The 25,759-nt window shown below is 49.1% G+C and overlaps 1 protein-coding gene and 1 long non-coding RNA gene across 2 annotated transcripts in view; one reads left to right on the top strand and one right to left on the bottom strand.

The window, feature by feature from the left end:
- Window positions 1-9,582, bottom strand: part of LOC125128492 (ALK tyrosine kinase receptor-like) — a 64,989-nt gene extending 55,407 nt beyond the window's left edge. The window contains exons 1-2 of the mRNA XM_047782820.1: window positions 9,415-9,582; window positions 8,870-9,037 (exon numbers count right to left, since the gene is read on the bottom strand). Coding sequence (XP_047638776.1) covers window positions 8,870-9,037; window positions 9,415-9,582 — 336 coding nt within the window. The remainder of the gene's footprint in view (window positions 1-8,869; window positions 9,038-9,414) is intronic.
- A 2,829-nt stretch (window positions 9,583-12,411) lies between these two features.
- LOC125128197 (uncharacterized) lies at window positions 12,412-23,053 on the top strand. Its single transcript, XR_007135166.1, has 5 exons — window positions 12,412-12,566; window positions 13,263-14,389; window positions 20,578-21,289; window positions 21,495-21,563; window positions 22,475-23,053. It is a non-coding gene; the product is annotated as an uncharacterized LOC125128197 (long non-coding RNA).
- The last annotated feature ends 2,706 nt before the right edge of the window (window positions 23,054-25,759 follow it).

Raw genomic sequence — 25,759 nt, 5'->3', positions numbered from 1 at the left:
CCTTCACCACTTCCTGGCACTCTGTCATCACCTGGAGCACCCAGTGCTCTTAGGTGGCTTCTGGGGGTGCCTCAGCAATGCTCAGCATACCCTCACCCTGCCTCTGCAATTCCTTCCAACCTGAGCCAGGCTGGGACTTCGGGGGAATTGTCAGATTTCATGCTGGCGGAAATTCTAACATGTTTTTACAACTTATAAAAACATCCCCCCAACGTGCTCTTGATAAATTTTTTTCTACTTAAAACACAAAAATCTCATGATAAGACTTAAGAAATTATTTCCCTTTGAAGAGAATAAAATGGATTCTACCTGCAGAAAATTATGAAAAAATTAATTTGGGGGTATATAGCTTTGTTTGTTAAAACGTAAAATTCTTTTGAAGACTTACAACAAACTTGAGGCAGAAATGAAAGGCTAATTGGGGTCACTAATGATTAGCAATGAGATTGCCATTACACCAGGCAGTTGTGCTAATCTAAAACTGGGCTGGCTGTGGTAAGCTTGTGGCAGTGCCCGGACCCCAAGGTCTGGAGACCAAAGCTCTAGCTGGGCTTCCAACGCATACAGCGACGCAGCAGTGTACTCAACACCTTACGGGGCTCCGTTCTTGTTTTTTTTTTCAAATGAAGATGTTGATATCTATTTGGTTTCTGAAGGTCATTTCAAGGGCAAGAAGGTGATGAATTCATTCATCTGTGGTGTGAATGGCTGTTAAGTTTCTAATCTAATTGTATTATAAGGGGCAACCAGAGCAGGCTTGGCCAGCTGTCCTTTTACTGTCGCCAGTGCTCAAATCACCAGACGGCCAAGTGGAAAGGACACGGGCTTTGAAATCCACCAGAACATGTGGGTTTGGGAGCAGCCTCTTTACTTATTGATTGTGGGATCTTGGTTGTGTTCCATTGTCTGTGAAATGGGCTGGATTGGCATGAGGACTAAGGAAGGAAGGATACGAGGGGTATGAACGGTCACCGTGAGGTCCTAGCCTCTAAAAGTGTGAGCTGTGTCACTGTCTCCTGCCTGCACCCGAGGCTAGTGCTATTCCTGATAATGGGACACACGCCCAGGGTTTCTGTGAATACGGACCCCCTCGCCAATGGCACCCGAGAATTTACTTTTTATTTTTTCTTTCTTTCTTTCTTTTTCTTTCTTTCTTTCTTTCTTTCTTTCTTTCTTTCTTTCTTTCTTTCTTTCTTTCTTTCTTTCTTTCTTTCTTTCTTTCTTTCTTTCATCTTTTTGGGGGGCACCTGCGGCATGTGGAGGTTCCCAGGCTAGGGGCTGAATTGGAGCTGCAGCTGCCGGCCTACACCACAGCTGCAGCAACACGAGATCCAAGCCGCATCTGCGACCTGCACCACAGCTCAGGGCAATGCTGGATCCTCAACCCGCTGAGTGAGGCCAGGGATCAAACCTGCGTCCTCATGGACATGAGTTGTATTCGTTAACCACTGAGTTGCAAAGGGAACTCCCGGCACCCAGGAATTTAAACTCAGTGAATTGGGGATGAGGATAGAAGCGGGGGAGAAAAAGGAGAGCTCAGAAAAGAAGGGAAAAAATATACTCCTCCCCATGATCTCCAGCTTCTTGAAGCTTATTCTGCAGGTGCAGTCTGCGCCTAGCACAGGGCCTGGGTTTGGGGGCGGCCTTGGAAAGCATGGGCTTGACACCCTACCCAAGCATCTGTCCTTCAGAAGGACCCTCTTCTAACTTCAGCCTAGCTTAACATTGTCTTGGAGGTTCCGAGATCTTCCCAGAGATGCTGGGTTTCTACTTCTTGGCCAAGTTGAGCATCTGATGAGGTAGGAAGAGGGGCTTTGGATTCAGATGGGCCAACTTTTCTCATCCTGGATTTTGCCCCTGAGGAGCTGTGAGAGCTGGGGTAAATTATATCGCCTCTCTGAGCCTCAGGTTCTTAATCTGAACAAATGGAGATGATAATACCTAGTGCTTAGACTTGCTGTGAGTATTAAATGATGGCCTAACAAAGTGCTTAATGACGTTTGGCATTAGAGATGCATAATGAATCTGGTTGAAAAACGGTGACTTCCTTTCCAATTTCTGACTGTAGGGAAGCAGAGATACTGAATCTCAAGATTTATGTTCCCCAGTCCGTAAAGAAGGGACTCTAGGGCTGTTTCTCAATAAAGGGACCAGTATTTCCCCAACTCAGCGGACATATATTAGTCTCAGGTGGTTTCTATACACAAAATTCTGTTTTCATTTTCAGTGACTGCTGATGGAAAGATCCAGAGCAGGAACTCTTTCCAAAGTGGATTCCACGGGAATAGAAGATTTGCTGTTCCAGGTGAGAGCCATGATACAGCCAGCCAGAATCCTGTGGCTCTCAGCAGCCTTCCAGGCATGGGTGTCTTCCCTGCTTCCTTGGATGGCTCTGACCCTCATTATCTGCCCAGAGTTGTCTGGAATTAATTTCTGTATCCGGACCAGCACCACTCCTAGGGTTTCTGAATTTTTTGCCATCTGTGCAAAGGCTGAGTTTTATGAGTGTGGGCTTGTCTTGCTGAAGCTTCATCCTGTTCATGCTCTTCATTCATTCTGTCTGGCATCTCAGAGACATCATAGTATGCCATAGCAAGAAGGGAGCTTGGAGAGCTCTGAATTCAGTGGCTTCCAAACGACTTGAGGACCTTTAAAAATCCAGATTTCAGGGCCCCAGAGATCCATATTAGTAGATATTAGCTTGGGGCAATGGTGGAGGGAAGACAATACTTGCATTATGTGAAAATGTTCCCAGGGGAACCAGCCTGCTGTACACAGGATGGATAATCAGTCAAGCCAGGAGTTAAACATAGATATTCTGAGTTCAAGTTCAAGACTGGAAAGGTGCTATAGTCACCATGAAAGCCTCATGGAACCTTTCTGTGAGTCTGTTTTTTGTTTGTTTGTTTGTTTTTTCCCTTTTAAATCTATGAACTAGGGCTCAGTTAAAGCCAGGACAGACTCAACTAAGCTTGCTCAGGACCAGAGAGTAGGCAGGCCACCATGAAGGGACTGGTGAGAGTCTGGTCAGGACACCGTGGCAGGTGGATCCTCCACTCCAGAAAATCCCACAGTAGCGTAGCCTAGCAGAGGGGGCCATGAGTACCGATCAGGAAACAAACAAGCAGGTGCTTAGCACTAAGGCTTTGGTCCCCAGAGAGGCCATGGGGAGCCAGGAGGTGTCAGAAGGGAAATCCAGTAACTGGAGTGCTTGTAAGGTCAGGAAGCAGAGATACGAGAAGGACTGGGTAATAAGCAATAAGGCAAAGTCTTAGTTTCTGGAGGGAAGATCAAGGTCACAGTGAGGTGGACTCGATGCTGAACTGCCGGTCTGAGAGTTCAAGGGTCCCCAGCTGAGAGTCTACCTTGATCCCTGAGGTTCTGTGGAGCCACTGGAAGATTAAACGGCCCCCAAGGAGGAGCCTGGATTGGGAGCAGGGGAGGGAGAAAGTCCGCTCTTTCTTCTTCTCTTACTTAAAAAAATGAAACTATTGTATTAAAACTCCTTTATGAGAGAAAGAGAGAGAGAGAGAAAAAAAGAACTGCTTTATCTCGTTCTAACTTATACCACAGACTGGAAACCTAGTTTAATACTAACTTGCACTTAAATTGTATAAAGAACCCACAAACATCAGAGTACTGATTGGTTTCAGACAGCTGAGTAGAGAAAAAATCCATTAGGTGCTGGGTTTCATTTTAAGTATATTGCAGCGCCCTCCAAGAAGAAACAAATCAATTAGTAATATACCGCACAATGGTAAAAAAAAATAGGCTAGATAGTGATTGTGCTGGTTTTATTACTGTTGCTAAGCCATCTCATATGCGCAATTGAATGCAAAGAAAGAGAGCATGATGCAAAGGAAAATCAGTTCTCAACTATCATTATTAATCACAATAATAAGGATCTGCCGCACACTGACGTCCCATCTGGTCGTCCCACGGAAGAGCACTCTATGGTTCATGTGCATCTTTTATAATATTTTGATTCCGATCCATGGAATTGAATTTTAGCCATATCTGTTGACTGAGCCGAACTTCACAGGAGCTGTGACTTACTGAACCATTTTGCTGGTCATTGTAGATCCCACGAAACAAAAGGATGACCAAAATCTAAGTAACCATAATTATTCACTATCTGTAAATGTATATGACACCATTCTTTATTATAATGTGGAAAAAGTAATCCCTTTTTATGCCTACGTGATGAAAATTAATAAATTATTCTCCTTATTAGGGCACAATGTAAATAATATACATAGGGTTGTCATTGGGAGATTAAAATATTTCAGCTCTTTAAACTGTGGAGCAGCATCCCTCCTAGATTTAAATCATTGTCTGATTATTGCTTTCTTTTTTGATGCCAGCAGTTGTTGAAGCTTAATGCCTAGGTTCATTTATTTATTGGGAGTTGCAAAATAATGGTATTCAAACTAGACTTTTTTTCATTTAGTTGGAATATATAAAGAGATGTTTCCTCTCATCTACTATTTGGTTACCCAGTGGTATAGTTCATATAGAAAAGCAAGATAAATGCTCACTTTTTTCTCCCTGTTTGCAGTTTTCAAGGTATTGAATTCCTTCTCTATCATCCTCTGAAGTTGACTAATTAGTTGTTTGTATATCGTTATGAATACATGAATTAAACATATTTTGAGTTTTCATTAATCATAATTATTATACTTTAGAAATTCAAATTGTCGCATTTGTGGTCAGTGGTAGCTTCCTGAGTTCTTCTACTTTCTTGCCGTCTGATATGATGAAATGCTCCTTCCCCAGACCTGAACTCAGCCATTGTATCAAAAGCTTTGGATCTTTTAGTGCAAAAAGGTATTTTAAGTATACGATCTGGATGCTATAGACACTTCTTGCTACTGGATTGGTGACTGTTTCTAGGCTTCTTTAGTGGACAGACCTGCGAAATATACATGTTGTGTATATGTGTGTGTGTGTGTGTGTGTGTGTGTGTGTAAGCAAAAACATATATATGTGTTTGTAATACACACATATGTATATGACAAAATACCCCATGGACTCACACTGATCATTCCAATTCAAATTCAGGACTACAGCGTTTTTAATTTAATCTCATCTGTATTACATCTGCATTTCTTTTCCCATACTAAGAAACATGGTTCTCAAGAACACAGGTAAAAATGGAATTAGAATATTCTATAACTACTCATTCACTTTATCCTTCATTATACACAGAGCGGTAGCAAAGTAACAACACTGCAGCTATGCTGTAATCAGTATAAAAGCAGAGATCGGTAAAAACTTTTTTTTTGAATAATTGCTTTCCCTCATAAAATTTTTCAGTTATACTCTATCTACACTGTTTGGGCACACTGCCATTTCATATGTCACTCTTTAATTGGTAGTCTGTAAGTATGATACGTTTAATACTCATATCAATCATGTTGATATATCTCTAGTTATTTTGGTTGTCCCAAGTCTGTTTTCAAGTAGATTCCTTAGGAAGGGCTCACGGGAGCAATATTCCTTGAGTTCTTGAATGTTGATAATATTTTTTCCCCTTGAATATATTAAATGATTACTTCATTTTCTTTTGGTATAAAGTACTACAGTCAAAAACTCTGATAACATAAATTTCATTCTCTAATAAATCACTTGCTATTTTTGCTTAGATGCCCACAATATTTTAATCTTTTTCCTTAAGGTACAGCAATTTTACTGTAATATATTTTGATATTGCTCATTCTGAATCAGTATTCTCAGGTACACAGATAGGCTCTTTTTCTTTTTGAAATTTCTTTTTGGCTTCACCTGTAGCATGCAGAAGTTTCAGGATAGGAATCGAATCTGCGCCAGTGCAGTGACCCAAACCACAGCAATGACAATGCTGGATCCTTAACCCACTGTGCCACCAGGGAACTCCACAGATATGCTCCTTCATAGGTAGTTTCAACAAGAACATTTTTCTTGTAGTTTTTCTGGTTTGTTTTTGTTTTGTTTTGTTTTGTTTTTTGCTATGGCAGAAGCAGCTTGATGTGGGATCTAAGTTCCCAGATCAGGAACTGAACCCAAGCCTCTGTGGTGCAAATGCTTAATCCTAACCACCAGATTACCAAGGAATGCCCTCGAGTTACAGCTTTATGTATTTGTTTTGCTCCTTTTCTTTTTTTTTTCTTTCAGCACTTCCTTATGTTGGCTCTTCATTACCTAGCTTTGATGTACACTACCTTTCTGATTTTTAAAAAAGTTTTTTTTAAGTTTCTCTTTTCACTTTCTATTTCTCATAAGGCATTAACTGTTATGTTTATTTGCTTTTTCAGTCTTTCTGATTTAGCCTTCATTTCAGAAATTATTTTTTCCTTTACTTCAATTTCTTCTCTGAGTTTCACAACCTACTTTCTCATTTTTTATAATACCGATTTATGTTATTTTTCATTGTTTTCTTGTCTGTTAGCTTATTTTGGAAATAGAAGGTTACAACTTTGATCTCTTCTCTGTGTGTATCTTTCTGGGATGCTTTCATTTTTCTGTAAGGACGTTTTGTCCTCTATGCTCTTTTTAAAATTCTTATTGTAATTTGGATGGGGTTTGAGCTTGATACTTATGCATTTTTACCTGAAATTAATTTTCACAGACTTTACAAACATAGAGAAGAGACTTGTGGTTGCCAAGAGGGAGGGGGATGGAGTGGAATGAGATGGGAGTTTGGGTTAGAGATGAAAACTATTACGTGTAGATTGAACAAGCAATGCAGTCCTACTGTACAGCACAGGGAACTATAGTCAATCTCCTGGAAAGGACCATGATGGAAAATAATGTAAAAAATAACGCATATAGATGTATGATTGTGTCACGTTCCTATACAGCAGAAATTGGCACAATATTGGAAATCAACTATCGTTTAAAACTGCATACAAAAGAAATGAATTTTCTAGAAATTTTAGGGTTCAGGAGATTTTCTAACTTCACAGAACTTCCTCTACTCTCTCTCTCTTTTTAAATAATATTGTTAAAAATATGGCAGTTTGCTTTCTGATGTTTCTGGCTCCATTTATCTTCCCCACTGGAGTTTGGCTATCCTCCTTTTTTGGTCTCTCTTATCCCTATCCTACTCAATAGTGATTTCACCCCCAGAAACTTCTTCTCAGGGTGGGCCCTTTCCTGGACAGGACGCTCTGTGCCCAGACTGCTCGAGCTCCTTCAGGTCTTACCAAGGTCCCCTGCTATTAACATGCCACCAGGCTGGCAAGGACCCTCCTAGTTTCAGCAGCTGTTCTCAGCTTGTCAGTCATTTCCAGCCACCCCCTGTCAGCTATTCTGGGATTCTCCTGTTCTCAGGTTTGTAAGACAGCCTGTTGCTTTCCTCATCGTTCTCTCGTGCAGATGCTGATACTGCACAGGGTTTATGGAGGTTGGCACGTTGTCCTCACTCACTTGTGTTTTGGGGCTGGAGGGGAATATCTCATCAGAAAAAAATTTGTTGTTGTAAATATCCACAGGTTTTCAATTTCGACATATGGTTGCTCAGTTTTTGCATAAAGATTCAGAGATTAAAAAAACCCTACAATATTAGTGCCATCACTGCCATCATCGCCGAATCCTTAAAATATCTAAAATTTAGGAATCACTTGACGTGATGTGCTATGATCAGCCCCTTTGCACTATCTCTCTGGTCAGGTTTCTTGCCTGTATTTCTATTCCTGGGACTGCAGGGTTTTTCAGATTTCACCCCAGGCCATCCGCAATGACCATGGTCTAGAACTTGCTATTATATTCTGCCTTAAAAAAAAATGCAGTCTACTATGTATAATATAATGTCTTCTTGATAGTGCCACTTGGACTTGAGTTGTTTAGGGCTGTTTGAGCCTTTACTCAATGACCAGACATATTTCACATTAACTCGCTTTCTTCTCTCGGTACTGTCGGGTATGCTTCCTCAGTGCTCCAGGATGTTCCGTGCTGAATCTTATTTTGTAGCCAGTGTGGGGTGAAGACAGGAGAGGGGCTCTATACTGCTCTGTGCATCAGACTGAGGGGGAGCGAGCTGCAGAAAAACCTTTATTTCACAGTTTTGGAATATATTTATATCTGGATACTTATATTTGGTGGAGAGTGGAACATACTGGAAGTCGGATCTGAGATAAAGGAGGTTGCTATGATTCTGAACAAACAGTGCTGGGACTCTTCAGGCCATCAATTTCAACGTATTTAATTATGGTACATTTTTGTCGCACCTCCTTCCTCCAGTTAGTTTAGCTCCTTAAAACCACATCAGGTCAGGCCATAAGGAAGGGGAAGAATTGTTACTTTTATCTCATAAGACAGGCAATCATGTACAAAAGTGAAACAATTGGCCTGTGATTACGGAAGCTAAGGGAGGAGGGGAACGTCGCATTTACTCTTTTTTTTTTTTTTGTCTTTTTGCTATTTCTTGAGCCGCTCCTGCGGCATATGGAGATCCCCAGGCTAGGGGTCTAATCGGAGCCGCAGCCATCAGCCTACACCAGAGCCACAGCAACGCGGGATCCGAGCCGCGTCTGCAACCTGCACCACAGCTCACGGCAACGCCGGATTGTTAACCCACTGAGCAAGGGCAGGGACCGAACCCGCAACCTCATGGTTCCTAGTCGGATTCGTTAACCACTGCGCCACGACGGGAACTCCTGCTGACTGTTGTTGAAGCATTTGTTTGTTTCTCAGACTGAATTTGTTTCCAGGTACCCCCCTCCGTTAGTCATGCGTGGCTTTCTGGTGTTTTCTCTCGTATTCTTTTTTGAGGATGAAATGTTAGGAGGGGTAACGACAGCAGCGACAGTACCAGCTCTGTCTTTTGTACCAGCTGTGCTCACACACCATCTCTTCCTCCCTGCTACGTCTTTCCTCCCTTGGCCCTCACCCAGTTCCTCTGGCCGGGCTGAACAGGCAGGGTGCCTGCAAAAGCTGAGGTCTTGCAGGGGACAAAGCTCAGAGGCCCACATCCTTTTCTGCAGAGAGGCAGGCATCGCTTTGCAGAGGAGAGCCTCGGAGCAAGCCAGCTCCCGGTCAGCAGGGCAGCCAGTCTGCGCTGTTGAGATAAAAGCTCTCAGGACTGAATTACCCTAAGCAGCTCTGACACCCTGGCAATCTGAGGGCGTTTCTAATGGCTCCTGGGACGGCTGCTGTGTGGTGTTCTCAGCCTCCGCCTGCTCCCTGAGGGAAAGGCAGTAACACATGAGAGAGGGAAGGTCACAGGGAAAACACTCTCCGGAAAGCGGAGCTGTAAAAATTAAGTTAGGGGAGGCCTTGGGGCTAATTTGGTTATTCCCAAATTGGCTTCAGGCCGGAGTGGTGTTGCTAAAGCGTTTGATGCCGAGAGGGCTGCTGTGGGCTCCCCCATCTGGGGGCTACACGTAGTGGATTTGGTTCTGGGGCTTCGGTGGGAAGTGGCGGTGGTTCACATACCAGCCTTGCCACACTCAGGCCTGAAGAGTCACGGATTTCTGCTCCCATCTGCTCTGTCCGCAGACCTGGGAGAGGACCCCTTGGTCTGGTGCGCGGCCACGGGGTTTGTGTGATGGGATCTGCTGCCTCCTGCGCCGTAAGGTCCAGCGGCTCCGGGGAGAGAGGCATCAGTGTGGGAGCCAGAGCCCCCACTGCTTTCCTCGTGGGAGTCGTCGCTTACTGTTTGGTTCCAAATCATGAGTGAAATAAATCCCTGCAGGGCCCTTGGGACTGTAACACCTCTGACGGGTGGGCAGATGGAGGCACAGGGAGCCCAGGGGCTGAGCGCTGGAAAGAAGCAAACGTCCTGACTCCTGGGTCAGGGTCCCACACTTTCTAGGACAAACTGGAGAATATTCCCACGTGAAAAGATACGATGGGAAATCCAGATGTCAAGGACAGAAAGGAAGGTGGTGGGAGAGGAGTTCCTGTCGTGGCACAGTGGTTAATGAGCCCGACTAGCATCCATGAGATCACAGTTGATCCCTGGCCTCGCTCAGTGGGTTAAGGATCCGGTGTTGCCGTGAGCTGTGGTGCAGGTCGCAGACACGGCTTGGATCTGGTGTTGCTGTGGCTGTAGGGTAGGCTGGTGGCTACAGCTCCAATTAGACCCCTAGCCTGGGAACCTCCATATGCTGCAGGTGCGACCCTAAAAAGACAAAAAAGAAGAAAAAAAAAGAGTGGAAAGTGCAGGGAGAGAGGATGGGACCCAATATCGGACCTACACATGATAGACAGAACACATGATACAAGACCGGAGAAAATAAGGGAAGATTCACTTCTCTCTCCTGTTTCTGCTTGTGGTCGCAGGAGATGCAGGGGCCACGAGGCAACAAGCGTGAGGAAGAGGCCGCGAAGATCACAGAGACGTGGGTCTTGACATGATCAGGCATGGAACTGAGAGTAGTCACGAGTAAGGCCCCTGAGCTAACATCAGCAGGCATCTATAAAGCAGTTTCTGTTACGGGACCGACCCTTCCTTGGACCAGCAGCCATTGTCTGGCTCAGACTTAAGGTGCACAGAGCCTTCTAGAATCCAGATCTCTCACTGCCTTGCAAGGAAAACACCACAGACCAGAGAGGGTAGGCCCCTGAGGAGATGGCATGCACACTTGCTCACACACACACCAGCACACACTCACCTTTGCACACCCACATCCACATAACTGAATTGCAGGAGCCCTGCAGTCTATAAGGAAACACTCGAGTCCTACTCCTTAGCGGTGTGGACACGCCACTGGCCCTATGGCTGATGGAGCCGATCAACTGATAGACTGAATGGACAAGTCAGTAGGAGCTAAGTCATAAGGCTGGCAGAAGAAAAAGCAGCTCTTGTGAGGCTCAGGGAGTCTTTCTGACTTTCAGTTGGGTTGCTGGGCAAGCCCAAGCTGTGCCTTATTTTCCTTACCTGTGAACATTAATCCCAGAATGGGATTGTTCAGTCTATTAGTCACTTAAAAAAATATCAATTAAATGAATAAAACCCATTCTCACATTATTATGAAGTCACTGTCAGTCAGTATTCACTATAAAAACCAAATCAGTCCTCTCTGATCCAGCTACCTGGGATTTATTTGAAAAACTGTCCCAGGAGAAAGTTCTGGAGTCCCCATTATTTCTGAGAACTTGACAAGCTTTAAAAGACTAAAAATCCTCTTTCAGTTCATATCACTGAGTCTTTGGGGTCTTTGAGATCTTTGGGGGAATCCTCTATGCCCTCACCCAAGTCATGTATTTCCCCCAAAGGGAGTTGGAGGATTTCACCTGCAAATTGATGATCAATGGATGGGGGAACTGATTGAACAAAAGAACACAACATGCAAAATACTTTCCCCTCTTTGAACATAGTTAGTCTTTAGAGGTCAAAAACTAGAATCTGGAGTTCCCGTCGTGGCGCAGTGGTTAACGAATCCGACTAGGAACCATGAGGTTGCGGGTTCGGTCCCTGCCCTTGCTCAGTGGGTTAACGATCCGGCATTGCCATGAGCTGTGGTGTAGGTTGCAGACGCGACTCGGATCCCTCGTGGCTGTGGCTATGGCGTAGGCCAGTGGCTACAGCTCCGATTCGACCCCTAGCCTGGGAATCTCCATAGGCTGCGGGAGTGGCCCAAAGAAATAGCAAAGACAAAAAAAAAAAAAAAACTAGAATCTGCTTGAAACTTCTGCAAAAAATACTAAGGAAAAATATGCCCAGACACACACGTATGTATAAATAAATAAGAGAGCACCCAGCTCATAGGTGGAGAAGGAGGAGGATTATAAATATGCTGAAAATGTGAAGAAGGCAGCATATGAGGAACACGTGAATTGGGCCAATCTTTTCTGGTGTATAGTTTAATAACGTTGGTAACAATATCACCTAACATTTTATATTAGGATATTGTTTTGTACCTTTCAAGCCTGCTGGAAATGATCTCGTTTGCTCACTGCAAGAGCCAGCTCTGAGAAAGAACTGTGGCAGGTAATTATTATCCCTACTTTATGGATACACTGGGGCTCAGAATGTTTGACTGTCCTGCAGCTCCACAGCCAGAACCACAGTCTTGAGGACTCTTTGCTGACCCATCGCCCATCTTGTTAGGGACCGGTGCTCAGGAGGTACATTGTGAAGGTGCAGTGTCTGTGGAACGTTGAACAGAGAGGCTGGAGATCACTGCCAGGAATTCTGCCCATCAGAATCCACAACGGGCTCTCAAAGCTTCCTGGCGCTTGGCTGATCTCTGACACACAAAAGCCACTGCAGGTAGGCTGCCAGGCAGCCCAATGATCTCTACCTCCTGGTAGCCACACCCTCACGTAATCCCCTCCTTTTGAGTAGAGGCAAGACCTGTGAGCTGCTTCTAACCAACAGAATATGGCAAAGGGGACGGGATGTTATTTCCATGGCTATGTTACATAAGATTGTAACTTCCATCTCATTAGCAGACTCCCCATCTCTCTGTCTGTCTCTGTCTCTCTTCCTCTTTTTCTCTCTCATCACTGGCTTCTCCAGGAACTGCCAACAACCATGTGACCTTGGGAGCAATTCCTTGCCAAGTCAAGCTTTCAGATGAGACCCAGTCTTGGCTAACATTTTATGCACCTTATGAGAAGCCATGAAGCCAATGACCCAGGTAAGCTGGGCCTGGTTTCTTAACCCACAGACACTGATAGAAACAAATGTGCATTGCTTTAAGCCACTCTGTTTATGGTAATTTGCTACAGAGCAATAGAGAATACCTACATATCTGTACACCCCAAAGTCCTCTCCAGAAGCCAGTGCTTTCTTTGGCCTCCTCTTTTATGCGAACGCCCAGCGTGGAGGGCACTGGCTGGGCTGTGTTTTTCTTGTGCCTTCTCTCTCCTTCCTGACTCAGTGACAGCTAAAGAGATTCCACCTCTTGTTCCTTTTCCTCTTGGTAACGGAGGGGCAGTAGCAGGGAACAGGGTGAGCACTGCAGCCTTTCTTCTCCTAGTTCCTCTCTCCAAATCTGGGCCCAGATTAAAAAAAAAAAAAAAATCTCTCGGTCCAGGATCCCTGAAGCTTTGCTGCAACAAGCAAAGAGCTGATATGCTCAGAGGGGATGCAGGGTTTTCTGTAGGCAGAACCAGCAGGTCTGGGGGAAAGATGATAATGAGACGTGGACTTCCCAAATAACAAGTGCTTAATGCACCTGCACTGATGGAGGGGGCTTTGCGTTCTGCTATTGTTGGAACGCAATGATCTTAATCAAGGTGCGCTGAGATCCTTGTTCCTGGATCATCTACTGTCTCCCACTTACACACACCTTCACGGAAACAAATGGGAAAAAAACCAACATGTTTTCCAGGCCAGCCAGGAGACAGAAAGGCAAGGGGTCCTCTCCTGCTGCTAAGAAGAACGCCAGCGTGGTGTGAAGGTATGGCATCCGTGGCTTTGCCATAATGTCAACCACCACATCGTATCAGACTGGAGGCTCGTGAGGTGTTTTGGAGTCGGTCAGAGCTGGATGCTGCTGCACTGTCTCTCCAGGGGGGCCCAGGGCCGGGTAGTTCTAAAGTAACACTCTTGGTTCCTTGTTTTCTCAAAGGACACTGGATTTCTTTTCAAAAGTGATGATCAGTTCAGGATAATTTGCAATCTTGGATGGAGCCCTTTTCACATCCAGGGAAGGATAAAGTCAGGGCCGGGGCCTGGGGGACCTGTCCTAATTCCAGCTGTCATTAGAGCTGGTCACTGGACAGGGACCCAGACTCCCTCGTGTTGGAGGAACAGTGCTTCATGTCGGGCTTAAGTGGGCCCCCGGCTCTGGGGGATGCATTTCCCACCAGGAACACTTGGGCTCCTTCCTAGCTGCAGGCCCCAAGGCACCAGCACAGGGCTTGGTGCAGAGCAGGCACCCACACACGCCTGTTCAATTAAACTCAGCTCAATGTGACTTTTTTTTTCTTAGGACTGAGATTCAGGGAATTGGGCAAACATTAACTAAAAAGCAATGATGTTTTCTGTGTTGCGCACTGAACTGAATCTCCTAGTGGAAGAGAAGCTGGATGTGGCTGATCTGGAAGTGGGCTTCTCCCCGACTGCAGTCAGTGCTGGCTCGTGTGTGCAGTTGTTCCTAATGCGCCTGGGGTTAGAGTGGGGAGACCTTGGGGTGAGCCGCCTTGAGTGGGAACCCTGGCTCTGCAGGTGACCGGTGGGGCAAGCCACACGACCCTTCTGATTCTGTCTCCTCAATACTAAATGGGGAGAATAACAGCGGCTTGCTTTGTGTCAAGCACATCTCTAAGCCCTTGACACGGATTCACCCATGATCCTTTCATCAAACCCATGAAATCCAAGAAGCCCTAAGAAGAGAAGCGCCACTCTTGGACGTGAGGACACAAAGCACCAGAAGGGGAAGGTGTAGCTTCAAGGAGTGGCAGAGCTGGGACCTGAACGGTGATGTCTATGCTGGGGACCTGGCGGGGAGAGTCGGTAAGGATCATATAAGAGACACCGAGCATGCTCAGTAGCTGTAGCCAGGCAGGCAGAGGAAAGGAGGCGGTCTGCAGACTCCGAACATTCTCCCCAGAAGCGCTGCTGCTTCGGTCGCTTGCTCAGGAGCGGAGCTTCTTACGCAGCCTTCCTAGGACAGCTGGTGCAGTCCCCACGTCCCCGCGGAAGTGCTGTCTCTCCCTCAGCCACCAGGTAGCCCCAGGATCTCGGTGTTAGCCACCTCCTGGGGATGCTGATGGGCTGGCTCTTCAGCGGACAAAGCCTTTTGCACTGGGAGGGACTTGTTAACACGAGTGCCAGGGATTATCAATCGGGAATTAGTTCCAGGCCATCTCTTTCCCCGGGGCACAGTGGCACTGGCTCCTGGGGAAGGGAGCCTCACCCAAATGAAGAGTGACATTCTAATTGGGAGGGTGGCGAACCCGCCTCGGCGACTGGGGGTCCACTTGCCTTGTTAAGGCTGGTGCTTCGTGTGTTATCACTAGTGCACCAAATAGGTGACAATCTAAAATTAGTTGAGTAAGAGAGAACATGCAGCATATGGTGAAACAGCTGGCCAGCTGAGCAGGGAAAGGGCCAGAGCCCCCAGGCCTGCCCAGCTGTTAAGGAGGGGCACCCCCAGCTGAATGGGTGCTGACAGAGGGGCCTTTCACGTTCACCCGTGAAGGCTGGGTGCACGGAGAGATGCCGGTTCACTGGGATTATCAGCTTTCCTATGTGTGTGTCAGTGCATTGGACGCCTAGTGTGATATTTTGAATAGTCGTGAAGCTACCCATGTGCTCTATCTAAGCAAACACTGACATTAGACAGGGTTTTTCAGAGAAAAGAGATTCCTCCAGAAGACCCATTCAACAGTGGGATTCCATTAAGGTTTGTCTGTCACAGTTGGGTCCTACTGAATGTTATCTGGCTTAGAAAACTATGGCTCATGTGATTTTAAAGAAACATTCTTTAGCCTTTCACACAGGTCGTATAGCTTTGGGTGAGTTACCTCTTCTCCGAAGGCCTCATGTTCATCCCCTGCAAAAGGGGATGAGAGAGTATGAACAAGTGAGCTAATGCGTACGGAAGAGGCCAGCTCGTTCCCGGCACATGGCGACGCTTGGTGACCGGTGGTTATTATTGCTGCGTAAAGAGGAGATGCCTGATGCAAGGCCTCTGTGATCTGAGAGCGGAAACCTCGAAGGATGCTGTGTGGCTCTCAGCCTGCCTCCTCTCTGTCCCAAGGCCCGTGGCCATCTGTATTGAGGCAATCGGGCTGCATTCCAAGCTCTGGCTTTCCTTGTGAGTTTGTTAAAAAGGCAGAGTTTGACCTCTCATTCCTAGACATCAAGATGCCACAGGTCCGTGCGTCCCAGAAATCTTCATTTTAACCAGTAGCATTTGTAGGGCTTCCTTCCAACCAGGTGACCAGAAACAGATGACATGAGGACATACTTGGAGAAACCCTGGGCCAGATCTAGGTCCCCAGCCGCGGACCTGCTGCATTCACGCAGCCGCAGATTGTATGGCTGGTAACTTCTGGAGGAAGCTGCTAATGAGGCAGGAAACCCAAGAGTCTGATCTGAGGTCCCCCTGGTGTGAGGGGGGCTTCTGCCCTTACTCGTTTCCTGCCTCCCAATGCTTTGGGGGCCTCCTGCCCTCAAAACGGGTCCATGGTAAAAAGCCACGGCTACAGCAGGGATTCCCAGCTTCCTTTCTGCACCCCCAAGCTGGCCTGGGATTGTCTGCAGGGACAGCAGGTGCCGAGATGATAGGGTTTTGCTGGAATTGGATCAGGATTGATTCGCTTATTTAAGAACCGAGTGATCTTCACTTTTGGGGTGTGCTGCTGAAGTGAGCTTGGCCAGGCCCGTGGGGCCTGGGTGCAGAGGCTCCAATGGAAACAAAGACCCGCCCAGAGGAAGAAGACAGGTTCTGAAGGAGGGAGGCTGGGCCCTCCCAAGCCTGCCTTCCAATAATGCCGTCATCCCCAGAAGGCCATGCTAGGAACATAATGGCTCTAGCTACAAATTCTATTAACTCTAATAGTTGTTCTGTGGTGGACGGATAATATATTTAGCAGAAATAGACTCAATCAATTTATATGAAACACATAAAACTTTCTCATTGGAATTGGCATCTGTTCTTGAATCACAGGAGCGTGTGTGGAAAGGGACAGTTTGTCACCCTCACTTCAGGGCACGTCAGCCGTGCCATGGTTGGCCAGAGAGGTGGGCCAAGGCGAGCTCTCCCGCACGCATGTCTCTTCAGCCCGCAAGGCTGCGGGGCTGGGGAGGCGGTGGCACCTGGAGCCTGGCTTCTTCAAACCTTGACTTTTACAAGAAGCAGTTTTCTCACCTTCGTCTGTGCTGGTGTTTGCCCCTCTCCCAAGAGCTCTGTCACCTGCTGCCTCAGGTGCACGGACATGTCCCAGATGAGGGGAAGGAAGGCCAGGCAGGGAGTGAACCTGCCTCAGGACCACAGCTCGCTAGTGCAGGCCAGCCACTCCGGACTCCTTGGCCAGTGCTCTTTCCACATGTGTTTAATGGTTCTCCACCCTGCCTTGGCAAGGAAACAGTTAACTTGACTGTCACCAGCCAACTCAGAGACCAGACTGTGGCTTGAGGCCAGAGTCCCTTGAGTTATGGGTACTTGGGGTTGGGCTGGTTCTCCTGTAAACTGAGCAGAATCCCTCTTGCCCTCCTACATGACATGCAAACTCACAGGAGAAGGACAGAAGGCTCAGGAGGCTGGGGCAGGGTCACTGGGCCCTGCGGGTCCTGCCTGTCCTTACCTGGGCTCCTAGAGAGAGAGGGTGAAAACGCACCTCCTCCCCGATAATGTTCATTACTGCCGGGGGCGGGGGAGAGGGAGAGAGAGATGGAGAGAGAGGGGGGAGAGAGAGATGGGGGGGAGAGAGGGGGAGAGAGAGACGGGGAGAGAGAGAGAGAGAGAGATGGAGAGAGGGAGCGATAGAGAGAGAGAGAGACAGAGAGGGGGGGAGAGAGGGGAGAGAGGGAAAGAGAGAGAGAAGGAGAGAGAGAGAGAGAGAGACGGAGGAAGAGAATGAGAGAGAGGGAGAGAGAGGGAGAGACAGAGAGACTCTGCAGCCTCATGATTGCATTATCCCAGCCATTTGGTTAGTGTAATTGTATGTGCAAAGCTGACAAATGTAATTTCCCAGCTCCACTCGCTCCACTTTCTTTTTTTCTTTTTTTCTAAATGCATTTTATTTATTTATTTATTTATTTATTTATTTATTTATTTATTTATTTATTTATTTATTTTTGTCTTTTTGCCTTTTCTAGGGCCGCTCCCGAGGCATATGGAGGTTCCTAGGCTAGGGGTCTAATCAGAGCTGTAGCTGCCGGCCTACACCAGAGCCACAGCAACAGGGGATCTGAGCTGCATCTGCGACCTACACCACAGCTCACAGCAATGCGGGATCCTTAACCCCCCCGAGCAAGGCCAGGGATCGAACCCGCAACCTCGTGGTTCCTAGTCGGATTCGTTAACCACTGTGCCACGATGGGAACTCCCTCGCTCCACTTTCTCTCGTTTTTTCATTGGATTAGCTAAAGTGCCTCAGAGGCTTCTGGGAAGCTTTCGTGAAGCACCTGGACAGGTTATTCCTGCCTGGATGCTCCAGGGGCTGGGCTCTGCCTGGTGGGCTGGGCACGAGGAAACGCCCAGACCCAGAGGGTCAGGCCCTGGTCAGAGGGAAGGGCTGGCCTGAGGCGTGCGGGGAGTGTTTTGAAATTTGGAAGCATTGGGAGTGACGGTCGTCAGGAGACCCGCCACGGCCTTTGCGTTTCTCGGAGCTGCTCTAATGCCTGCCAGGAGGAGAGCTGAAATGCCACCAGCCGGCACGGTTCCAGCCCAGCAGACACTGACAGCACTGAACTTTGGGGAGAAGAGCTCGTTATCTGTCTCCTGCGTCCTTTGCGGGGGTGGCTGGGAGCTGGTTTGTTTACTGATCACGCAGGGGCTCTCAGCCCGGCCGCTCTCCTGGCTCTTTTCCATTCACAGTGTTGATCTCGGGTAGGAGATGTGGATACTCAGTAGCTCAGTCGGCTGAAGAAGCTAGACCTCAGGGCCCCGGCCCGGCCCCGTTCCCGAGCAGCCGGGATGCTCACGCTCTTCCACGCCACCGCCGTCAGCCCCACGGTGCTAGCAGCAGCCGCCGGCCCTGGGCCAGGGAGGACCGGACGAGTCCATGGGTGGGACCCCCCCCAGCCCAGGGTCAAGCGTGCTCACCCCTCTTCTTTCCATTCCTCTCCACCTGGCCCCGGCCCTCCCTTTCTCTCCAGGGGCCCCTGCGATAGAAGCTCTGAGGTGGGTTAAGGCCATGTCCTGGGGATTCACAGGCTGCCCTCCTCTCATGGGCGAGAAGCCCCAGAACAGTGGGACTGCTCCCCCTCGTTGCTGTTGTAGCCACGCAGCCCCAGGTACGTGGAGGTGCCAGGGAAACGTCTGCCAGGTGAGTGTGTCTGAGTGGCTGTGGCCCTGACCTTGGCCTCTCCAGGAGCCACCTGCACCTCCCCTTCTCCAAGACCTGGCTCCACACGGCTCTGCTCTTGCTGCAGGCACCTTGCCTCCCCTAATCATCGGGCCATTTGTCTCCTTGCCCCCTCTCTGCTAGACTGTGAGTTCTCTCTCCACCCACAGAGGAAGAGGGCAGGACCCGCGGGGGCTCTAGGTTAAAGCTGGACAGGGTGGGCCTAGGGCTGGACCCAGGGTGTGGCCTGTTCTCCCTGACCAGGAGGCTGGGTGCTGGCCAAGTATGGCTTCAGGGGCCTTGGTAGATGTCGTCCTATGAGTGGCAGGGAAAGGAGGCCCTGCTCCCCAGCCCCTGTCCAGTAATCCTCCCGATGAAGACAGAGACGCCCTCACCACATGCAGCGAGGGGTCTGCAGCAAGGTGGGGCTGGCAGGTTCGTCAGATGGGGGAGATGCCCCCTGCTACGGGAACACAGCAGGGAAGGGGTGTCTCGGGCCTGCCTCAGGTTCTCCCTCACCTAAGCTGTGCCCCAAGGCAGCAGCGGGCTGCTGGAAAAGCCCCGGCTCTATTCGAGTCTCTAAAGCCTCCCCACGGAGCCTACGGAGGCTGCTTGGGGATGTATTTACCTCAGTGTCCCCTTCCTTTTGAGCTGGGGTCACTCTGGACAAGGGTCTGGAGGCAGAACACTGACCCGAAGCCACTTGCCATCACTCCTGCTCCAAGGCTGGGGTTGGACAGCAGAGGATAAGCTCATTCCAGCCACTGTCATCTGCAGCCTCTCAGGCACCCGCTTGCTTCTGATTTTATGTGGAGGTGCTCAGGGAATCACTGCCACTTTTGAGCCGCTGTGAGATTTCATTAGTCTGAGTGGCCACTGGGCAGACCCTTATTGATCAGCCTCTTAGGGGCAGGGAGAGTTATATGGCAATAAACCCGGGGCTCAGGCAGGGTGGATGGCTGCTTCCTAGATGCGGGCCGCGGGGGAGCCGCTGCCCACATCTGAGCCCTGGGCTCAAGCATCAATCGCCCACCAGTCAATCGATAAGAGTTTCCAGAGCCCCTGCTATGTAATCAGCGCTGGTGGTGACGTGGGGCGGGCTCGCTGTGATGTTGGCTTGGCCTGTCCTACATTTATTGCAGGGAGGCGGTGGTTGACCAAGGACTAGGAGGTGATGGAGGTGAGGGTGGGGGGTGGGGAGGGGCCCTGCTTAACAGATTAACAGAAGGCTGCCTCCATCGTGTTAGACGTTTCTGTGAACCAGGAGGCAGAGAGCATGGTTTACAAGGCCAGGGTCCCCTTTGTGTGAAAAAAACGAAAAGGTTTTTTTTTGCGGTTCTAGTTCAAGGTGAAGGGAGGAAAGGTAAGAGGTGATGGGAAAAGCAGTGAGCTCTTTCCTCTGGTTTGGCAGCTGGATTAGATCAGGCAGAAGCTGGAAGGGATGAACCTTAGTCCTGGGACAGCTTTTTAGGGGAGAGAAGGGTTTTCTTCAAAGATAAAGCAAAGCTAATATTTATTTATTAAGTTGAGGGTCAATGAATTTAGTGCAAAGGTATAGCCTCTATCTCTCTCTTTTTTTTTTGGACCTTGCACTAAACAAAGATTTCACATTAAGAGTAGAGATTGGAGATTTATCATTTATCTATTGTTTTTTGAATATTTATTGTTTTTTGAATTATCTCTTAGAGGAAAACGAGTGTGGATGAACGGTGTGCTGAATGCCTGCCTCTCCGAGTTCCTCATGTTGGATGAAGTCTCATAGCCCGAGGCACCAGCACCCACCTGGGGGACCCCTTCACCTGCTGGTGATGAGCCTGGTGGCTTTCGTCAGTTTTTCTGCAGCTGGGCTCACAGATCTAAAAACTGCCGACAAACCTCATCCTAGGTTTGGAGACTGATTCCAAGAGGGTCCCTCCTGGTACAGAACTGAGAAGTCACACCCGTGGTTTAGGGCTAGAGGCAGAAGAAGCCTGTGTTTGAAGCAGCAAGGACCCCCATGAGATGTCTTTCAGCCCAGGGGATGCTGACTCGAATAGCTTCTAAGCCTTGGGGAAATGCATTGAACCTGAAGCTTTGGGGGTTTTGCCATCGATGAACTAGCCTGCCTTTGTGCAACAGATAACCTTGGCCTTGGGCCCAACCCTCTTTGTGAGGAGAAGAACTCCTCGGAAGGTCTGCTTTGTTCAGTCCACGGGGAGTGGTTTCAAGGAACTGAGTCAAGGAAAGGGTATCAGCTTGGTTCTCCAGTGTGTGTCCAGGCCTGGGTGTCCCCCAGGCATGAAGGCTGGCTGCTCCTTTGCACAACTTCCAGAAGCTCCACTTGCCCAGGCAATAAGACAACCAAACAGGTTCCTCTTGGAGCCCAACAGCCAGGGTGTCGGCAGTGTTCATTCTAATGGTCAGCCATTTCATTCTTTAACCGCAGCTCCCCACCCCACTCAAGCACAGCTCTTTCTTCTCCCTTTTGCAACAGAAATTACTTTGCTCAGATGTGGAAGTTGACCCCTTACCTGTAGGGTCAAAGATGGGGGTCTCTCCCGGTGTATTTTCCCAGGCTTTCGGCTCCTTGTTTGGGTTTCTCTCAAACAGATTTCTTGATTTAGGTGCCGTGTTCTGTGGCAGCTTGTCCTCCCCACTGACTGGAACAGAGAAGACGCCGTGGGCTGCATCAGGTGAGGTGCAGTTTAAGGGAGAGGGATGAGTACACCCCGGGGAAGGGGCGAGACCCCTGGGCTTGGGTTAAGGAGGGGACAGGGAGGCCTGGGATGGTGTGGCTTGGGGGACATGTGCCAGGGACAGGGCGCACTCACTGGTGAGGTAGCAGTCCAGGCTGACGGAGATATTGTCGAAAGCCACGGTGGCTCTGGATCCTTGTCCCCACCAGGCGACAATCTGCAGCCAGAACCTGTAGGTGTGTCAAGAGGAGTGTGTGTGAGGAAGGGCGTGGGCTGGTCGAGTCTTAGGATTCAACATCCAGCGTGATCCCAATGTGTGCTGGTGACCCGGCTTGGGACTGAAGTTGTCGTCAGCCTCACCCAGTCCCAGGGAAGTGACAAGGGGCGCAGTCAGCATCTCCCCGACTTCCCCAGCATGGGGCACTTCCCTTTCCGAGGGACTGCTCTGCAGGTTAATAGAATTGAGAGTCTGGGGCCTGAGACCAGGACTCCCCGGTCCTTTGAGGAGACCTCTTGTGCTTGCTGTGTGCACAGGGTGGGCAGAAGGGCTGGGCTTCCTATCGACGGGGTTGAGGTCATTCTCAAAATATTGAGATGCTTCTGTGCCAGCTGATAAAGTGCCTCTGTTCCCTGAGTATCCTTTGCATGTTGGTTGCCTCAGGCAGCCTGGCTCTGCCCCTGGAGGCCCCTGGATGTCCTCTTTACCCAGCAATGGAAAGGTTAAACCCTTACAGTGAGGGTCTCAGGGATCCTGGGTCTTATTCAGTGCTGAGTGGAGCTGGTCTGTGCCCAACTGATCGTTAAACAATTTGACTATGATCGGGGGTCTCTGAAAGCAACACAGAGTGGGTGCCTTAAGTGTTTTCAGCAAACGCATAAGATATTGTTTCTTTCCATCTCTTTCAAAGCCTTGGAGGGTCAGGTCCTAGGACTGTGGCCAGGGACACAGGGATAAGTGGATGAGACCGTGGTTCATCTGTTTTCTGGGAAGTCATCCTCCAGGAAGACCGCCAGTCAGCCAGCCCTGTCCTGCTGGAAAGGGAGTTTCCTGAGAACTTAAAAACTCTCTCCGACCTTTCAGAAAGTCCATCCAGCATGACCCACCGAAGGTTGCACGGCCTCCAGTGTGATGTTAAAGAGAGAACCCATGCCCCTCAATTGGCTGACGAATAAGCCGCACGTGGCGTGGCTATAAAACAGAAGGCTGTTCCTTGATAAAAAAGAATGGGCACAGTCAGAGGCTATAAAATGGATGGACCTCAAAAACATTACGCTAAGTTAAAGAAGCCTCATGACTTCTTTAGTAATTAAAGACCTCATGATGCCAGTCATGCAGTTTTTTCCACTTATAAGAAATGTATAGAATGGGCAAATCTATAGAGACTGGGCACAGATTAATGGTTGCCTGGGGCTGGGAACTGTATTGACTACAAATGAGCACAAGGGTTCTTTCTGGGGTGATGGAAAAAAAAAATCCTGAAACTGAATTGTGGTGCTCGCTGCACAATTCTGTACATTTGCTAAAAGGCACTGATGTGTACACTTAAAACAGGTGAATTTGTGGTATGTAAACCACAGTTCAAGAGAGCTGGTGGAAAGAAGGGGGACCGAGAGGGAACTCAGCCAGCAGAGTTAGCTGGCAGTGCGGGGTAGGAGCAGGAGCAGAAAGCGGGAGCGCTGGCAGGAGAGGGTAGACTGCGTGGAGAGTGAGGGGCAGAGCGGGTGGAGCAAACGCAGGAAACAGCGTGTGCAGGGGGAGGAAAGGCACAGAGAGAGAAACACAGAGAAAGAATGTTCGCTCAGGATTTGCCGTGAGGGCAGCAAAGCTTTAAGGTCAGTGAGTGAACTGGCACAGGGGAGGAAAGCCCCCCACGGTGCTCGGGAGCAGATGGCCTCTGATCAGCATGGAAAAAGTTAGACACTGGTGCTTATTCCCAGCTAGAGAATTACTGCCTCCTGTGGGGGAAAGACTTGAAATCAAAGCAGACGTTTATTTAAATAGTGAGTTTTGGAGTTTCTGCTGTGGCCCAACAGGATTGTCTTGGGTGCGCTGGGACGCAGGTCCCATCCCTGGCCCAGCACAGTTGCTGCCATGCAACTATGGCTCAGATCTGGCTCCCTGGCCTGGGAACTCGCTGTGCCCTGGGGCAGCACCCCCCCCACCCCAAAAGAAGTGTGTTCACGATCGATTATTCTCAACTGAGCTACTCAGTAAATCCAACTGTGTCTTCACCCATGTTGTTCACCAATAATCCTTCTTAGTGGAAAGTCACAATTAGAGGCCCAAACCTGGCTTGAATCTAAAGAGGAAATGCCCGAATCTGTTTACTCCCAGCCAAGCCCACAGGCCTGTTCAGGTCACAGTCCCCGTGATGGGGTCTGCCTGTCCCCATCTGGATGGACCAGTAAGGAGGGCTGGTGGTTGGTTGGGCGTGGAAAGAAGACTGCCCAGCGGAGGCTCCCCAAATCCTGCTCAGGGACACCTGGGCTGGACAACTGTGCACAAGGGACACACAGCACAGAACCCCCAACTTATTCTGTCGGCGCTCGGCGCCTAGGCACGTGCCTCTGACAGGCATCTTTCAAAAAGACCTTGAGAAGCACCTACTGAAAGCATCTTCATCTCACGTACACTCATGATGTATGTGCACTGGGTCCTCCTTTAGCCCTATGAGAGCTTCTCAAAGAAATCAGACAGGTAAATTGCTTGCTGTCCAGTGAAGAGACAAAGGCATGTGTGTCCGTGGGGAATCAGTTGGGAGCAGGTGGAGATGAGAGGCTCTGGGAGCTCAGAGGAAGGAGGGGTGCCGCCAGGCTGGGGGGATGGGGCACCCTTCACAGAGCAGGTGGTCTTCAGGATGGTTCTGAAGGAGGATGTGGGCACGGGGTGGAGAGCAGTGAGGAGAGGGTGTCTCCGGTAGAGGAGCTGGAGTGAGGGGCAGGTCGGAGCAGGACGGGCCCCTCGGCTCCGGTGCGAGGGGTGTGGAAGGAAGGATGTGGTGAGAGGCCTGTATGTCTCGCACACCTGCATCAAGTTCACCATGAGTCTTGGCAAGGTCACAGCTATGGTTTCCCCAGATCTCCACCGCGGGGACATGGGCCAGAGATGAACTCCCAGCTGGAGCCTGTGTAACCTCAGACACAGCCAGACCTGGGATTCTCAAGCGACGAACAAGGGCCCCGATATTGCTGCCTCATTCTCTTCCCAGCAGTTGCCAGCCTTAGGGAGATGCCTGAACAACTACATCTATCTGTGTGCCTACGGAGCCTGGGGGAGAAGCCACGATTCCTGTTTTCCCCTAAATGGGCCCTTCCCTTAAATGGACTTCTCCCCTTCCCTCTCGGCTCTCTCTGCCCCTCTCTCGCCTTCCTTCTTTATTACTGAGAGATTAGAGCTGAGACGTTCTCAACCAGCCCCTGGGCTTCTTAGCATGGATGGCATGATGCAAGCTGGTGCTGGAAGGGTTTCTAAATAGGAGAGTTTCTAAAGTGCGCTGCAAGGCAACGGCAGTGGCAGCTGTTGTTTAAAAGAGTTTGATTGACACTGGGAATTGCACATATTTTGAGTCAGGAACACTCATGACAATCAGGGAAGACTCAATCGGATGCCGGATCAGATGGAAACAGGCAATGCTGCCTCTGTCCACTCAGGGGCCACACTGCCAACCCTTCCCCAAATGCTCCAGACTCCAGAGGCTGCAGGAAAGGGGCAGGTGGCACAAAGGTGGGACATGCTGGGGAGTGGGGAGGAAAGGGGAGAAGAAGAGATAGTCTGGGGTCTGGAGATGGTGGCTGATGGTGGAGGGCGGCGGGGGAGGGGCGGGGGGACAGAAGAACTAATCTAGAAGCTCCTTTTCTCTAGAGGCACTGGCCAAGAGCCCAGGCAGCCCTGAGGGCCGCCCAGATTCAGGCTTTTCTACTTTGGATGGTACCTGGTGTGTGTCTTTCCCTGAACCTCAGGTGAAGGAGCGTCTGTTCCTGGCTCTGCTCGCCCTCTCCTTGCTGGAGACGGGTGAGACTTTCTTTCTTTCTTTCTGGTCCAACTACTCTGCCGTCGAGTTCCCCAAAAGTACAGATACCAAGTCACTCTCCAGAGCCAGCCATGGCCTTGGTCTTGGCTTTAGTATATATGAGGCAGCCTGTCTAGCATGTACCAGGTGGACTACTTGGAGACCAAGGGAAAGGTCGAATAC

Source organism: Phacochoerus africanus, chromosome 5 (genome assembly GCF_016906955.1).
Source record: "Phacochoerus africanus isolate WHEZ1 chromosome 5, ROS_Pafr_v1, whole genome shotgun sequence".
Taxonomy (NCBI): domain Eukaryota; kingdom Metazoa; phylum Chordata; class Mammalia; order Artiodactyla; family Suidae; genus Phacochoerus; species Phacochoerus africanus.
This window is presented reverse-complemented; position numbering and strand designations above follow the sequence as displayed.